Source organism: Lepisma saccharinum, chromosome 17 (assembly GCF_977018435.1).
Source record: "Lepisma saccharinum chromosome 17, izLepSacc3.1, whole genome shotgun sequence".
NCBI lineage: Eukaryota > Metazoa > Arthropoda > Insecta > Zygentoma > Lepismatidae > Lepisma > Lepisma saccharinum.
Window position 1 is genome coordinate 45,111,236 of NC_139245.1, and position 12,185 is coordinate 45,123,420.

The 12,185-nt window shown below is 34.7% G+C and overlaps 1 protein-coding gene across 8 annotated transcripts in view; it reads left to right on the forward strand.

The window, feature by feature from the left end:
- The window catches only part of pnut (septin 7-like protein pnut), a 244,743-nt gene extending 232,807 nt beyond the window's left edge, over nt 1-11,936 (forward strand). For 3 of the 8 annotated variants that reach the window (XM_083139395.1, XM_083139396.1, XM_083139392.1), the window contains one exon: nt 1,772-2,376. In XM_083139395.1, coding sequence (XP_082995521.1) covers nt 1,772-1,913 — 142 coding nt within the window. In that variant the 3' untranslated portion in view covers nt 1,914-2,376. Of the gene's footprint in view, nt 1-1,771; nt 2,379-7,735 lie in introns of those variants that run through there. The other 5 variants (XM_083139388.1, XM_083139391.1, XM_083139389.1 and 2 more) reach the window with 3 other exon arrangements.
- Nucleotides 11,937-12,185: the final 249 nt, after the last annotated feature.

Genomic DNA, 12,185 nt, shown 5'->3' on the forward strand with positions numbered 1-12,185 from the left:
TCACTGAAAATGTTGTAATTAAGGGGGTCCCGTGTTTGATACCCGGTGGAGGCACATAGTGGTTCGGATCGCAATTTAAGCTGTAGGTCCAGTCCCGATTAGCCTTACTGTGCATAAAGTGGACTTAAAACACCAAATCAATCAATCAAAATCCACTGAATATGTTCATTAGGAAAAAATAATTCATTTGATAATGACACACCTTATATCCAAATGATTGGCTCTCTCACTGTGAGGACATTAAAGCTTCAGGTATGATTTTCGAGACAGCCTGATTCAAGTCTAAATTTGAGCTATTACAGTCATCGCATTGACAGTTTCTTGTAAATATAGATGGGAATCATCTAATGCCTGAATCATGTGAGGTTAGATTTCCTGTTGGTTTTTCCAGTTGGACTTGGACTGTTACTGGCTCATCTTCTAGTTTTTGCCTCACACGATACTTGTTACTGTACTTGCCAGTATGCTTTTGTTCCCACAAGGCATGAGCAGACAAGCTAAAAAGACGAACGATTTGAAGAATGTTGTACCAGAGCAGCTACTGCAGTTATTCAAAAGTATGGCTATAAATTGGCTCTAAAGGTTACTCAACAAGCATTTTCATGGTATGTATATTCATACATGAGATTCGCAGGGTTCATTCATAAAAATATATTTTATTCAGCTAAATATGTCAAACATTTAATACATTGGTAATAATAATGATTTTCATTATCAGCTAATCACATTTGTCGTGTACAAATCTGATCGTTTTGGGTAAATTCCTAAATATTAATGAACTCAAATGCACATCATCTCTGTTATTTACTTTTTCTTTCATCGAGTAGCAAACAAAAGAAACCACAGACAAGAAACTTTCCCTTGCGAAACTCACAGATTTTCTTCACATGACCAAACTTTTGCTCTGATTGGCTGTTCCACAGAATTGAGCAGAGAAAGCCAGTTGCAATTATAATACGGTCTACTCGTCTAAACAAGTCTAGCAGCCAGGTATTCAGTCCATCACCAACTTGGGCATTCCTACTGGAAATCCAGTTCCATGCAATTCAAACTTAACTCGGTACTAGGAAACTGAATCTTCATATACTTTGCAAAGGTAAATTGGGTAACGGAACCATCATTGAAAATGTGCTATAACTGTAAGTACAATCAAAAATGTACAAATTGTACTTAAAAGCCAGCTCAGTGACTGAGCATATTAGTTGGTGACTCTTGGTCCAGCCACTGAAGTTCTCAGGTTTGAGTCAGAAACTGGGCATGGGTGTTCTTTGAGTGTGCGTTCATAATTTAATCTAAGCATTACTCATTTTCATTGTCACAATTAGCCAAAAGTGGCAGAAAAGAGACATAAAATAAAAATATGAAAAATACAAAAGAAAATGTACATATACATAATTCTCCTTGACTTGCTCTCTTACTTATAAATTACGAAGATTGCAATTTTGAGGAGAAATGGGCCATTTTCAGCTCCCATCAGCAGCAATGCTACACTTAATTGTTGATATAATTTATGACAAATTGTTCTGTATCTAAATTGAAGTGTAGTGTAAATTTATTTTCTTCTTTCCTCTTTTCTATCTTAATGAAAATTTTGTGGGAATATCACCATATTGTGAATTTATTACTTTACTTGAATGCCATCAAATATTATACAGAAGTGCAGTCTCCCGTCGAAAAAATTCAGCAATCATGTCTAAATTCCACCCGTGTGCAGGATTATAATTGCATTTTTCGAAATTGTACGCTTCATGTTGGCCTCCCTATTCTACAGGACTCATTCATTGGCATCGTATGGCTTGGATAGACCGCCCCAAGTTTCTGAACAACAGTATGCCAAGGTCAAACGGAGTCTCACGTTACCACGTCGACAATCTTTCAACAGAAATAGTGTTCAAGAATGCAAGCAGCAGTAGGATGTCTCACTTTCCTTTCTGTTTTGTCTGTAGCCGCATATTGTATTTTGTCAGGGCAGCTAAAAAAGAAGCCGTTATTGTGTGTTGTCGTTTGTAAAAAACCTGTCAGTATTATTTTAACTATGGTGATCATAGTTAAATCAATATTCTCAGGGTTCGATGATAATAGTAACATCAATCCTAGAATGGCAACTACTATTGATGTTAACTTTAAACTGTAATAGTTAGTTTTGCTTATTTTTGCAGGTGTAAGCAAATTTGTTTGAGTTCAGCGTACCTGGAATATACTGTATGTTCAGTCACTGTGATGTTTTATCATTCTTATTTCTACATGCACTTTTATTCCACACAAGGCTGTATGTCAATGCATTTACTTACGTATTGGGTTATTTTTAGTACTTTCTATTTTATAGATAAGTTATTTCTTTTGTATTCAGTTCTGCTGATTATTTTGTACTTTTCAATAAACTAGTTTTGAATGTAAAGCTTATTTTTTCTATTATGTGTGTTTTTGTTCTTTTGTTTCTTTTTTTTTCAAATCTGAACTACTTGGCCTGATATTTAAGACAGTGACAACGAATATTACGTTGAGTTGGTGACTCATGATTGTACCACCAAAAGTTCCAGTCTGGGAACAAGGGTGTTTCTTGAGTGTCTTCATATCACTTCATTGCCTCTCTGGCCAAGCATGTTAAGAGGTTGCCTTTTGATCTCACCACCGAAGGTCCCGAGTCCAAATCCAGGGCCTCCTCGGTGATGTCACCACCTTTTGATCAAGGGGTCCCAGTGGAGGCACGCTTTAAACTATAGGCCCAGTCCTGCTTAGCCTTACTGTACATAAAGTGGACTTAAAACAACTTTACAACCCAACTGAATTCCAAATCCCAGCCTGGTGTATTTTTTTGGAGTATTCCTTCATAATATCAATTGTCCTCATTGTCATGATTAGCCAAAAGTGGCAGAAAAGCAACATAAAATACTAAAGAATATTTTACTAATGAATCGTTATTAATTCTCATCTTCATAGTAAGCCTAAACAGGTAGCATAAAATAAGAGACTTACAAAGAATACACTTTTAGTTTTCCTCCTGCCTTTAAGACAAGAAAGTGTAGTTTATACATAATATGCTTTCTTGAAAAAATAGTGAAATATTGAATTACTTAACAATTACCTTGTAAAAAAAATGCCATGTGTTAGATAGCTAGGCTTAACATATATCCTCATAATTTGGTTTTGTCAAGTTCAGTCCATGATTAAAGTTACCACCAAGTAGAAGAATGATTGTTTAACGTGTTGAAGCAGATTTCTGATTCATATAGTTGCTGAATAAGACAAAATTGCAAGAACGTCCACTGAATAGCATCTTTCTGCATGGCGGTTCTTTAAATGTGTAGGCTGTAGCCAGATTAAATGTCCAAATCAATGAGTGGAAGTGATCAGTTCACATCAATTGCAAAGCATCACTTTAGGGGTATGGAAGGGAAGCATTGATAAACAGGATGTACAGAAAGTCTGGTAATACTTTCAAAGTGACACAGTACATTAGTTGAACAAATAAACTCTTTTCTTTTGTTTTTTATTTGTATTGCAGGTGTTCCCTGTAGTTCCATTTCTTGCCGCTAGATGGTGGCAAATTCAAGATGGCACTTTCTGGAAGTGAAAAGGCTTTTTGTGTGCTACATTTTGATAAAACAAAGAGTGCTACAGATGTCCAGCAGAAATTTAGGAGCAAATACGGGAAAGAAGCACCAAGCAGGATGGCAATCTAATGTTGCTTTATCACAGAAAATTAATAAATTCAAATGAACAAACTCTCTGTTGCAATTCACAGCAAAACTCAAACCGCCCTTCTTTGTCTTGTGGACATACGTTTTGCACTAACTGCAGTCTATACAGTTTCATACACATTTTTTTACGCAAAACACTCCACAGTTATGGTGACATACCATGCTCACGTGAAGATTTGCATGGATATTTCCTCGGGCTCCTTGTGAAAGCTTCCCTTATTTGTCACCTTCAATCACACCTGGCCAACCACTTTCTTTCCTTCACACACAAACACCCCGTTGTAACAAATTTCCGTTGGACATCTGTAGCACACTTTGTTTTATCAAAATGTGGCACACACAATACCTTTTCAGCTCCAGAGAGCACCATCTTGAATTGACCACCATCTAGCGGTGAGAAATGGAACTACAGGGGACATCTGCATATTAAAAAAGAAAACCTGCGACTTTACTGGTTCAAGTAATGTACTGTGCCACTTAGTAATGCTAGTGGTTTCTGTACAATAATTTTTTGAAAGTGTTACCGGACTTTATGTATCCCATGAATGTATAGTTCTCCTTATTTGGTAAAATGTGTGCCACTGACTCAAACAGCATAGGCATATATCGCATAAGTTCTTCAGATGGGAGCATTAAATGGAATGCAGGTTAAAGGCATGTGTGGTACAGGGCATAACGGAAATTGTTTGCCAGTTACTAAATTAAACATAAATTTTAATGTACTTCACATGATGACATGAAAATAGTTGTTCATTTCAAATCATACAGTGACCCACTGTAGGGGTAGCCTATATAATTTTAATGACTGTTTATAGTATTTTAGAAATATTCTACAGGTACTAACTCTACAACAAATCGAAAAAGCGTAACAGGTAGAATTTGTATTTGGATGATGTTTTTGATATCTCGTTTGGTATTGAGTACTAGCTTCATTCAATATGAATGGATTTTAATTCTGAAGATTTGTGTGGCATTGACTATTTTCTTCCATAGTGTACCTTGTTTCTAAGAGAGAATAGTCCTGAATGTAACACTCAACTCAACACAACTTGCATTATTTACATGTTTAAAAAAAACATTAAAAATGCTAAGGCAAAATTTATAGTATAAAAATATACAATAAAAATGTAACGTAATATTTTTATACTATAAATTTTGCCTTGGTCAGGATATTAATGTTTTTTTAAAATTATTTGTGAAATTGTTGAATACACTGCCTACAACATTACTCATCTTCATAATAACTGAACGTTATGTTGCCTAGTTAATGTAATTGCACACAGTTGTTTTCTACAATTCAATCTTGCTTGCAAATATATTTTTCAGCTCTATAAATAATATTTCTATTTATTTCAGTGAACATTGTCATCATCCACCTAAGAATTTGTTGCTTCACTTCCTGGCAGGCCTCAGATTTGCAACATTTTGCCATGAGCTACTTGATGAACTGCCATAGCTAGTCCATATAGAACTGTTTGGTTTTAGTTGATGCAGTAATCCGTAATCAAAAATTGTGTGCCAAGCATGTAGTGCTTCTTAGCACTAAAATGAAGAGTCACAAAGTTTATTAACTGTCCTCATGAATTATTTAGGACTGAGTCGATACCACTTTGAACCGATACCGATGCCCTCACAGATTCCCACCAATACTGATGCTTGAAAACTGTAATAATTAAGTTGTTCAAAATATATTTTAATGTTAGTGTCTAAGTATTCCACTCTTAAATATTTGTGAATTACATCAGATATTAAATTACATGTCATCACAAAATTCAGTTTTGACACACAACTGGTACAAAATTAACTCAAATTTTGCATAACTTCCAGGATAATGACATTCCGGAAAAGTATTGGCAAATAAATTCCAACCGACACCAGTATCAGCTCAGCCCTAATAATAACCCGTGGCTCAGCAGCCCTTGAGGGCACAGCCAGTTTCAATGTGACGTGTAGTCAGCATGACAAATCCCCAGTCATTGTCGTAGGTTTTTCATGACCAAGTTATGCTACTCATTACGCTCTCCAATTTCTTCACAAGGGTGGGTGGCTACCAGTGAAATCTCAGGAGAAAAGTTGTCATGCTTCCCCAAAGGAGACAAATCAGTGCACGCCCCGTAGCCCAAGCCCAAAGCCTTGCACCTTAGACTGCGTGGCCACAGTGCAGAATGTCTTCATGAATTGAACAATGGACAAGTGCACCATATTTCAACACCGTTACTGTGTAAACTGAAAACCAATGCACCTAGTGGGTGCAACTTTACCCACCAGAAGCCTGGCAAGCAATCAAGCAACAAATTTCTAAGTGGATGATGGTAAACCTCGTTTCGTACATCCTGTCATGTTTCCCACGCTTGCCGATCATTGGCATTTGTAGCAGAAACTACGCAGTGTTGCCACTGTAGACTGAGTGAATCCGAGGTCAGGTTGTGCATAAAATATGCGGGAATGCACAAATTCAACCCCACACTAATCAGCACCATGCTTACAAAACACGTGGGAGTTGGACCAAAATGTGGCAACAGCTTCTGGCTTCCATTCGCTTCTTGCTGACCAGCAGACGACTTTTTTCTTTGCTTCCCATTGGCACCTAAACTGTCAAGTGATCGCTAGCATGGAAAACGTGACAGGTTGTAGCAAAATGCAGTAGAGTTGTCACTGAAATTAATAGAACAAAACTAGATTCAACGAAAATGTAAGTGCTTGTTTCAGGGAGATTAATATCAAATTATGATCATGTTGTGATGTTTTGTTTCAGTGCTGCACATATGCACATTTATAGCTGTTGTAAAATGTTTAGAAATGGATATGATTAGAAGGTACATTTGCTTTATTTATCATTTCCTTTCAACCTCAACTGTGTTGTACTTCTGATGGAGATATTTTATGCAAGATTGACATCTAGAGATCAATAGTGTACAGTTACCATGCCTAAGTATAGATTCTTTAGATTTGATGGTAGTAATGTGGGCATTGAGAATAATTTTTTGGTGCTACTTTAAAGCATTGTAAGAAAGGCGAGATAAAAGCAAGGTAAAGTACAATTGTTGGTGACATTATTGAATAAAGAATGCCCTGTGCTATTAAGATTCACAAGAACATGGCATAGGAAACCATATATTTTAAGGAAATGGGTTTGATGTATTCCCTACATAAATAGTTGCCATGGTCCAGTCAGTAGGGTGTCCAACTGCCATGCTGGAAACTTGAATTAGATGAAATAACAGATTGTGAATGTGCTGGGGCCCCTAACTCAACATCTCCCCTCGTATACCCTTAACAGCATGTTGCAGTGTGCTGGGAGTAGACTTACCTTTACTAATAAAGTAATGAAATAAAATGTACTAGTACCGAAAACCGATATTCTGCTGATTCGATGACTTTGAATGGTTGTTTCACCTCATTAACAATGTGATCGCAGTAGGATTTCGTTTACAAAAATAAGCTGTGTATTTAGATATTTTGTGTACAAAAGCCAGGGTGTGTTAATGATATCTTTATATTCATGAACAAAGTAGCAAAATGTTGGGATCTGACTTGGGTTACAAGCCATTCATAGCAATATCAGATTTGTAAAATTATTGGCAGTTTTATCGACGTGCGTACATCAGCCAATACTGGTAGACTACTGATTACTGAGTCCCATCACTCAATTTTGTACTGTATGTATGTAAGAGGACCTCCATGGCAGAGTGGTTATCACAACATGCTACAATGGTGGGGGTCCTAAGTTCAAATCCCGCCTTGGGCATGGGTGTTCTTTGTGAGTGTACCTTCATCATTTTCATAATATCATCACTCATCCTAATCTTTGCAAATAGCCAAAAGTGGCAGAAAAGCAAAGTAAAATAAATGAATCCATGTATGTATGCCGTAAAAAATTTAATTCAACAGGCCATTAGAATATACTCTGATAATTTAAGAAAGCTGTGGTATTTTATGTAGCAAATGTCAATTAAGAAGTTTTGACAAGAAAAATGCATAGAGCAAGCTGATTTCATAGTTCACCATTAGTCATTCTCTCTTTTTCTTTCCAGGCAAGTGGATGGTAAAGAAAAGAACAAAAAGAAGAAGGGACTTTTCTAGTACCTGTTCTGTTCTGGCATTCTACGAGGCTTTCCTTGTCATCTTGGACAATTCAAACATTGTCTGGACAAACTCCCACTTCAACAGAAACTGCTAAAAGCTCATTACCAAACGGTGGTCAGTCTTTTCCACCTTTAAACTTGCAGATTATTTTGCCTTTTTGTTTATTTTTCATGTTGGGTAAAACATGATGCTGTATCAATTGATACCCAAGTCTCTTGACAAAGAAAGATATTTCCAGAGTATCTTTTTTTATATATATATATACTAACATAGCAAGCTATGTTGTCAATCACTATATTGTACCTTCAATATGTTTACCAAGAAAAGCAAATGTGATATTTAAGCACTGTCGGGTGTAAGGTACAGGTAGGAAGATTATGGTTAATACGTTATTTATCAACCGTCATCCAAACTGTTCAAGTAAAGCGTTAACTGCAATATGTTACTACCTTTCCAGTACTTAAAGGAGTATTTCGTTGTGATGCAACCTTGTGTGCAACTATGAATTGTCTTGTTGGTTATCTAGAACTTCAGTGTTGCAGAAGTGTCGTAAGAACATAGAAAGTAAGCAATTTTACCCCTACATAACATGACCTGCATTGTACTTCTTATTGCAGGTGAGATGGAGTTCTGATAGCACCTTGCACTTTTATCTACGTACCCACAATACATAACTGGTTTCAAGGAATTAAAGTAGTGTGAACTCAGTGTTATTCTCTACTCCTAGAAATTGTCAGTAGAAAGTTTTTGGCATAGCGTTAACAGCTCAAGCATTCACATATCATGCTTCTTAGAATTCAAAGAACAGTTGTGTAAGTAAAATTGTGACTGAAATTCTTTAATTTACTCAGCATTTTGACACACTACACATACATCCCTTTCAAAAGCCAAGAATACATTGACATGAAATGTCAGTTACAAGAGAGAAAGGGCAATAATATTAAAGGTACAAGAGACCATGATTTCGAAAGTAGCTAGATTTCAAAGATTTAAATTCTGAAATAGTTGTGTAATTTTTCATTGTAATTCATGTAAAATTATCGACAGAAGAAGTGTACAGATAACGTACACATGTATACATGTTAACATGCACAGAAACAGTTGAATTCACTTGCTGTTTTGTGTAAGACACATAAATATTGGAGTGAAAAATTAATTATACAAATATTATATTGAGAATGTGTTAAATTTTAGATCCAATAACTTTTCAGAACATGATTTACAATAGCAATAATTTAGAATTATGAACTTATTAACAGTAAAATGTGTAAATAGAAAATATGAATAACTCTGTTATTCTCCAGACCTCCATGATCCAGGAATTAGAGTGTAATGACACTAGATGCTGCATTTGAATCTTCAAGATTTTCCCATTAATATCTCTACTCTTTTAGTCAATTTTTCTCGCTAAATTTTCCTATTACAGTTTGCAGCCTCTGCCCAAAGTAACCAATGTAAATATGTAGAAACAATTATGCAGTCACAGTTCAATAGTGCATACTTTTTTTAGAACATACAGATTGTTTATGTTTTAATTTTGAATATCTATATAGAGTGTGCATAGATTTTGAAAGTCACAGGTACTGAATAAATTGTACATAACATTTAGTACATACATTTCTCATCCGAGATCAAAATACAACTAGCACAAGTGCAAATCTGCATCACAGTTATCAACAGAAGTTATTACACATTTAGTAAACAAGCAAAAGTTGACAGAATATCCATCAGCTTTAAATGCAAATGCGTATCAGAATAACATTGAACAAATTGGAAAGGAATCATAACCAAAGTAAATAACGATAATATTTTCTGATGCTGGAAATAATGAGAATTCATAGTTGACCGACATTCCTGAAAAACAATGAGCATTACCATACTCTTCTACAGCCTGTCAGTGTTTAAATATTGCTGCCAGAGATGATGAGATTTCTGAATATAGGGTTCCTGATAGGACAAACATATTGTGATCCATGCAAAGCAGAAGGCTACTTTGAAGAGACGTGCCATACAAGAAAAACAAAATAAAGATTTAAATGATAATTTTGTCCTCTACATTACACAATTTACTGTGAAAGTGACTGTGTTCCGTTGTAGAGTGTAACTTCGGAAGTTCTGGAGACAAAAGTGATTGTTTACCATGAAGACAATAAAGCGTTGCTTCCCAGGAGCTTAAAGAAAGATGACAAAACATTTTTTTTAGTTACCATAATATTTTATTTCCTTCCAGAAGACATTTGTAAATTTTGTGTCTCAATTGTTTTCCAGTGGTACAAGTTGATTTATCAGGGAACTCTGAAGGATATGTAGATACGATGCCAAGTCCGACTTCTGGCTTTTTTGTACACTATTTCACAAAGTGCATTTTACTTCTTTCTTCACATAGCATATTTTCAGTGGTAGGTGTTTTTTTTATTTTCAATAAGTAAAGTTTTGTAAATGTTGTCTGTCTTCATTTGTAGACTTGTTATTCATAACGTAATTAGTAAAAATAATGAATTAATACAACATTCCAATGTGATTCAGTGATTTCTTTCTTTAACAACATTGCAAAATCAATAACCTTTATGTTGTAGGTCTTAATACATCAAATGATATGATAAAGTGTACTTTGTTATGATGTTTCAACTGTTCTTTTCCCCCCTTCTGTGTAGCCAATCAAATGATGTACATTTTACTATCAGTTCTACAAAGAAGTTTTGGAAATATAATTGCACATTGCAAGGAGAGGTTTTATTTTTAAATATTTTGGACAATTCTCACTAACACATCTTTATTTTTACACTCTATTTTGAAATTGAGAGTTGATCGTTTACGCAATTGATGTGCAAGGATGGCAACTGCAGTATGAGTGTTTTATTCTCATTCCCCATAAGTAAAATACACAACCATACTCTAATAACTGTCGAATTCATAATGTTTCCTTGTTGCCAATAGCGATCAATTAAGAACACCAAGTAATAAATAGTTACTATGTCATTTTTTTTATTACAGTGAATATTGATATTATCTTGGAAACTTACTTCATCATTTATAAATTTTTGTCAGTGATAATAGTAAACAGAAAATAACTTGATTCTATATGTCATTGTTCATGAAATAATTTTTGTATATAGGTAGAAATCAGTGACATCTTATGTGGGAAAAGAAAACTTGCAAAGAACTGATTTAGATTTTATTGAAGGGACTGAATTTGGCACATATATATATTACATCTATGCAGTAGTAGGCATATATTACTATTTGTAACATTTGCTGATCATTTTTTTTTCCTGTTACTGAAGTATTTCTTTGTAGCAGAAATTATGCAATAATAAATCAAAAACTGAAGATATGAGAGTTTACTGACAGCTTATGGGAGGAAAGAGGAATTGTTAGAAAAATATCATTCATAAGAAACGTACAAAGACTTAAAATTTTTACTTGCATTTGGTTCCGTTGCAGGAGTCTTACTTTGAACCACTATAGATCGATCAGTTCTAGCCATTTTTTTAAATGAAAATTATTTGTCTCCCTATTTTAAGGGAAGGATAGGCACCAGAACTGTAATATTAATGCATCTGGGCCCTCGATCCACTATTATCATTTTCAACTCTGATTTTGTATATTTGTAGCTAATGTGCTGTGATGCTTGTACTTGTGTTGTTTCGGTTAACTGCAATTAACTTTTTTTCACCAAAGTTTTGTTCTAGTGCCAGAAGTCGGGAAATATGTAATCAATGAACTATCCATGTAATGTGCAAAAATAAAAAAATAAAAATAAAGCTAATGGTACGAAAGAGAAATACAAGACATTAAATATATTTACAAAAGAAATGTGTAGTTATATTAAACACCATTGAATATCAGGAGATATGCTCTTTCCATAAATTTTGTAAACAAAATCTTCATATACATATACAAAATAGTTGGTGTTTGTATTTTTGTCCATTTCACATTTGCAAAAGAAAAAAGTGAGATTTTTTATACAGTGTGGTGAAACAAAACTGCCACTTTTCTTTGTGATGCCAAATAAAATTTTGGCCCTCACTGCATCTACTATATGGCAGTAGAGAAAGAAGTATTTCTCGGCAGATAATTTGTGTAGTGTATGAATTGTTCCTTTATTTGCTTTCAAAAAGTGTAAAATACGTAAATATATTTAATTCATCCCTACATAAATATATTTGATTCATCCTAGTGGTACTTACAAATATATTTGTTTATGCTTTTGAGTGCAAGAATGCACTCAAGAATATGGTAGTTTCAAATATCTGGTGTAGATTGGTCTGTTGTTCTTATTCTTTTCAACATCATCATCTTGTGGAAAATTGTAAGATTCCTGTCAGTTGCAACTATCTGATGCTTCTGAAAGACAGAGTTTGAGGTAAATAGGGGGACATTTTTTAAAAAATTTGC